General features: G+C 59.7%; 2 protein-coding genes across 2 annotated transcripts in view; both read right to left on the minus strand.

Annotated features, from left to right (window-relative positions):
- ACADVL (acyl-CoA dehydrogenase very long chain) overlaps positions 1-3287 on the minus strand; it is a 10984-nt gene extending 7697 nt beyond the window's left edge. The window contains 6 exon segments of the mRNA XM_014526638.2: positions 25-143; positions 145-212; positions 886-958; positions 1144-1221; positions 2100-2172; positions 2418-3287. Of these exon segments, the coding sequence (XP_014382124.1) occupies positions 25-143; positions 145-212; positions 886-958; positions 1144-1221; positions 2100-2172; positions 2418-2596 (590 nt within the window). The 5' untranslated portion in view covers positions 2597-3287.
- A 2091-nt stretch (positions 3288-5378) lies between these two features.
- The window catches only part of DVL2 (dishevelled segment polarity protein 2), a 10228-nt gene continuing 10061 nt past the window's right edge, over positions 5379-5545 (minus strand). Inside the window, exon 14 of the mRNA XM_025193756.1 lies at positions 5379-5443. Coding sequence (XP_025049541.1) covers positions 5379-5443 — 65 coding nt within the window. The remainder of the gene's footprint in view (positions 5444-5545) is intronic.

Here is a 5545-nt window from a genome sequence, read left to right on the forward strand (position 1 = left end):
GTTTGCACGTGGGGGTGGCGGCCCCCCACCCCGCCATACTCCACTGGCACCTGGAGCCCAAAGGCCCCAAGCTCCTTGAGGCCCTGGAGGGTCTGGTTCTCCACCTGCTCCAGCGCGTCATTAGCAGCTGCATTGTTAACCACTCACCTCGAAAAACCGGGTGACAGGGGGGACCAGCTCGCGGAGGGTCTGGGCCTGCTCCTCACTCAGGGCTGATAGGAAGGGAGGATGGGAGGGGGGTCGGGGGTGCCCCCGAAACACGCCCCCCATAGTTATGGCCCTGCCCCACCCGAGCCTTACCCCCATAGCTCAAGCTCCTCCCAGATCCCCCAGAGTGCTGCTTCCAATCCTCATGGCCTCCGTCCCACAACAGGCCCCTCCCATGGCCCCCTGGAGCTCCTCCCCTTCACTGCAGGGCCCCACCTCCACAAACCATTGCCCCACCCACAAAATAACAGGCCCCTCCCACACCCCCTGCAGCCCCTGTTGCACCACAGGCTCTGCCCCACCCACCACAGCCCAGGCCCTCCCATGCACCCTGGAGCTGCACCCCTACACCGTAGGCCTCCACCCAAAGTGTCATGGTCCTTCCCCAAAAGATCATGCCCTGACCCAACCCTCCAAGCCATGACCCAGGCCCCTCCCACTAGACAGCCCCCACCATTCAGGCCCCTCCCACACCCCCAAAGTCCCACCCTAAAACCCCTGCCCACCACAGCTCTACCCCATCTCACACCTCCTGGAGCCCCTCCCCTGCACTGAACCCTCATGGCCCTGCCCCCACACCTGCCAAACTACATCCCAAGCCCCTCCCACACTCCCTAGAGCCCTGCCCCCACAGCTCAGGCCCTGCCCCCAACCCTCACCCCTGGCCCTGGTTGGTACCTGACGGGTAGGGGAAGACCTGCTCTGGCCGGAGTTGTCCCATGAACATCCCAGCTGCAAAAGACTTGGAGTCCTGGGGTGGGGGGGCAACAAGAAGGTATGGAGGGCAGTGATTACAGGGATGACTCCCCCCCACCACAAACCACACCTCCTCTTGCCAAAGCCCCACCCCACCAAACCCAGGGGCAATGTGCTGTCTGGATGCCAGGGTTCTACCCCCACCATCTTGGTGCAGAAGAAGGGAGGGAGACATCATACCTCAGTGGTCTTGACCTTTCGCTTGGTGGTAGCATCGGCCTCCGGGGTAGTCTTGCGGCCACTTTTCTCCAATGTGGCCTGGAAGGGGGTGGGGGCTGTCACCCCTGGGACCCGCAAACTGCACCCCCACAGCGCTGCCAGTGCCCCTCACTCCTGAGCCAAAGCCCTCTGCCTCCCCAGCCCTGCCAGTGCCCTTCACTCCTGACCTGCAGTCCCCTGTCCACCTTCCCTGGCCATGCCAACCCACAGCCTGCCCCCATAGTGCCCCTCACCCCTGACTGGCAGCCGCCTGAGCCCTGCTGGTACCCCTCACTCCCAACCCACAGCCCCTCACTGAAGGGTATCTAGAATTGGGAAAGGCTGAAAAAGTGGGGGCTGGGGGCTGACCTGGACAGTCCTGGTATGGGGAGCATGGGGATGACAAGGGCAGACTGAGGGGCTGCTGGCAGGGGCACAGATAGGGCCTATGGGGGCAGGGACAGCAAGTTGAAGAAGACTCCCTAAGAGCAAGGGCTGCAGACTGGGAGTGAGAGACACTGGCAGGGCTGGGGGGGGCGGGGGGTGTGCAGGAGACTGAGGATTGGGAGTGAGGAGCACTGGCAGGGCTGGGGGCCTCCAGATTAGGAGTGAGGGGCACTCTCACCCCCCCCATGACACGCCCACTTCTATTTTTAGCTCCCTCCCATTTTTATTCCTGTCCCAATGACCTTTCCCCCAGTTCCCGGTGTCCCGTGACACCCACAGTACCCAGGACCTTGCCCTTCCACCTGCCCTGGCACCCAGAAGACAGAGCCTGGGATGGGAAGGCGCCCAGCTCTGGGGCACGGCAGGGCCGGGTAGGACAAGGCTCCCCCCCCCCACCCTGCCGAGAGGCAGCCGGCTCTAGGGGGCCCCGGCCCAGCAGAACGGGGGCACCAACTCTGGGGTGGGGGCTGCCAGGCACTACGGGGACTCACCTGGGCCGTCTGGGTGCTGTACAGCCGGGGCCCACAGCACTGGGGGCTGAGGGCCACGGGGGTCCATCTAGACCTGGGGGGACGAGAGGGTCTGTGTTGGGGGCGGGGGAAGAGCTGGAAATACCCCCCCTGCTCCCACCATGAGTCCCTTCTTGACCTCTGACCCCCACCCCGTCCAGGGGTCCCCATGTAACCTCTGACACCCCCATACACCTCCCTCCCCCCAGGGGTCCCCACTTGACCTCTGACCCCCTCCATCTTCCCCCAAGCGATTCCTGGGCCCTCACAGGGGTCCTTTTTGACCCCTTCCTCCCTCACCCCAGCCGCAGGAAGCGGAGGCAGAGCCCCGGCCCGGCCCGTGCTCCCTGCATGGCGGCTGGGTCCGGCTGTTTGGCCCTCCTCTCCCCACCGAGCCGCAAAGCACGATGGGATACGTAGTTCCGGTGCTGCCTCGCGAGTGACATCAGGCTCGCCTTCCTCTCCCTCCCACCCCGCATGGCATGAAAAGTTAGTCTCAGCCAATGAAGTCTCTGAAGGGGTGGGCTGCTCTTGCGCGTAGGCTGCCTACAACGAATATGGGTACCGACTTGCCATTGCTATTAACGGAAGAGGTTGGCGCTTGCCCTCTCCCAATATGGCCGCCACCCGCCCTTTGCCCTTACTGAAGGGGAAGCAGGCCCTTGCCCTCTTCCAAAATGACTGCATCTTCCCGTTGAGCCTGAGGGTGATACAGGCCGTTGCCCTTTTCTAAAATAGCCGCCGAGAACCACCCCCGTATAGCGGGGCTTTGCCCTTTCTCAAAATGGCGGTGCCTACTTGCTTTCAATGACCTTGACCCTCTATTAAAACGGCCGCCGACCTCCCAATGAGGCTGCTACCGGCCCCGCTTTGCTTTCGAGCTGGCCATCTCCCCTACCCGCACCTAAAATGCCAGCCCCGCCCCTTTGCTTTCAATAGCACCTTCTTCCGCCCTTACACAAAATGGCTGCCACTTGCCAGGGTTGCCAATGGGCTTGAAGCCAAGCTGCCCCCATTCAAAATGGCAGCGTACATAGGCCTAAAGCCAGCCGCTTCACTGTTACCATGGTTACCGAGCCCATTTCCTCCTCCCACCCCCAGCTCCTGGCCCCTCACGGCCTAACCAGCCCACTTCCCACCACAATAAATGGCAGCAACCCCGCCTTTTTTTTTTTGAGGGAAGACCAGAAAGACCGCCCCCTTTTTTTTGAGGAAAGACCAAAAAGCCCCCCCCCCCCCCCCATAACGCCCCCCTACTCCCAATATCCAGGCCCGGATCCCCAGTGTGTTTAACCTGATTTTATTTAAGGCTAATTTTATACACAAACGAGCTAAAAAATAAATACATGTCCCCAAAAAGGGGTCTGTTACAGAGACCCCCCACCCACATTTTTGATGGTACAGTGGGAGGGGGGGCTGGAGTACCTATATGGCGCCTCCCCTCCAGCACTATCATATGGCCTAGAGGGGTATGTGGAGGATTTAGACCCCTCATATTGAAATGGGGAGGGGTCACATATCCCCAAAATAGGCCTACACAAAAAGGCAGGTCACTGGTGTGAAAGGAGACAGCACCCCCTAGTGGAAGGGGCTGTAAGCACCAATATGGGGGGGCAGCAGGGTTCCAATATTGCTCCCCTATGTACAATCAGCGCCCCCCCCAAGAGAGGGGGGCAGGGGAATGACCAAAGAGACCTCTCCCTCAATTAGTCTGTTTCATACAGAAAATGTATTGTTTGCTTAAAAATAATAAAGTCCCCCCCACATAAAAACAGCTTGTGACTTCATCAGCGGGGGAGTGGGGGGGTCTTGTTACCTATAAGGGAAAGGGTCAGGAGCAATGAGGGGGTTGCAGGGGGTTCCTAAATTGGGACTAAAAAGGAAGTGAATGGAGAAAAAAAATTCCCCCCCCCCCGCAAAAAAAAAAATTATGGGTGGGACACCCCAAAATGCTGGCTGGCTGGGAGGGCTCCCCACCCCAGAAGGCTACCTGGCTCCAAAGGCCACATGGGGAAACTGAGGCAGGAGCAAGTCACATGACTGGAAGGGGGGAGTGGTCAGGTGACCCCCCCCATGGTGGGGGGAGACACCTGTGCCAATAGTGACAAGGGTTGTTTATGCAACAACCCTCTCCATGGAACCATGTGATGGGGGGAAGCTGGGGAGTCACATGACCCAAGAGCATGGGTCAGTCATGTGATTGCAGGTTAGTGTCACATACTCCCTGTGCTCCAAGGCTATGATGTCATAGTGTCACCGCGGCTGGGGGGAGAAGACCATATGCCATCCAGGCTGGGTCACATGACCTGGCAAGAGGGGTCATGTGACCCCCCAAATAAAAGGCAGTAAAGGTGTGGGGATAAGGCGGTGTCACACAACGCTCGCAGTGATCGGAGGTCACGTGACATCAAGGCTGTGTCAGGTGACACGGGAAGGCTCTGGAAGTGGGTGGCCATGTGACCATGAGGTCACATGACATCAAGGCTAAAGTCCAAAGGCCATGGGAGGGGCCAAGTGCCCACAGGGGCTCTCCTGGCTGGAGATCTTGCCTAACATCATGGCAGTTATGACATCACAGGGCTCCGGGGCCACAGTTCCTCTGACATCACAGCAGATGATCCGGTGACATCATAAGCCCACACACACAAGGTTGACACTGGAAAGTTGCATGGCTGGTCACATGACTAGCCAGGAGACATTGCACAGTGGCAGTCGCGCAGCCGTGGCAGGTCATGTGACCCCATGCCTAATCATGTGACCCCCCACAATGGGGCAGCCCTCAAGTGTATGGCAGTAGCCAGTCACATGACCTGTAGCCCATCACATGACCTGCCCCGGTGGCCCATCACATGGCTCTGTGATGACCTGCAGGAATAATTTGGCAGGTCACATGATGCCCATGGCTGATCATGCGGCTCCATGGTTGGCCACATTACCCTGTGGCAGGTCAAGTAACCCCATGGGTATTCACATTGCCTGTGGGGTCATGTGACCTGCCCCAAGGTTGTCACATGACCCTGTGGGCAAGCACACAGCTCTTTGGTTGACCACCTAACCCTGTGGAAGGTCACATGACCTTACAGGCAATCACACACTTCTGTGGCTGGCCACATGGTTCTGCGGCTGGCCACATGGTTCTGCAGCTGGCCATGTGATCCACATGGCCTGTCCCACGGCTCTGCAGTAACCCAGCAGCAGGTTACTGACCTCCATGGGTAATCACCCAGCTCTACAGGTGGCTCTGTGACCCCCCACAGCAGGTCACATTACATCCACAAAGAACTCACTGGGGTTGCCCATGGCCATGTGGAAGGACTGGCGGCTGGCTGTCAGCTCAGGGGGCACAGCCCCCAGGTCCCGCACAGGGGGGGCACCAGGGGGCTTTGTGGTGCCCAGAGGGGGGCCGCTGGGGGGCGGGACAGCCGGGG

This window comes from Alligator sinensis, unplaced genomic scaffold (assembly GCF_000455745.1).
Source record: "Alligator sinensis unplaced genomic scaffold, ASM45574v1 scaffold1488_1, whole genome shotgun sequence".
Lineage (NCBI taxonomy): Eukaryota > Metazoa > Chordata > Crocodylia > Alligatoridae > Alligator > Alligator sinensis.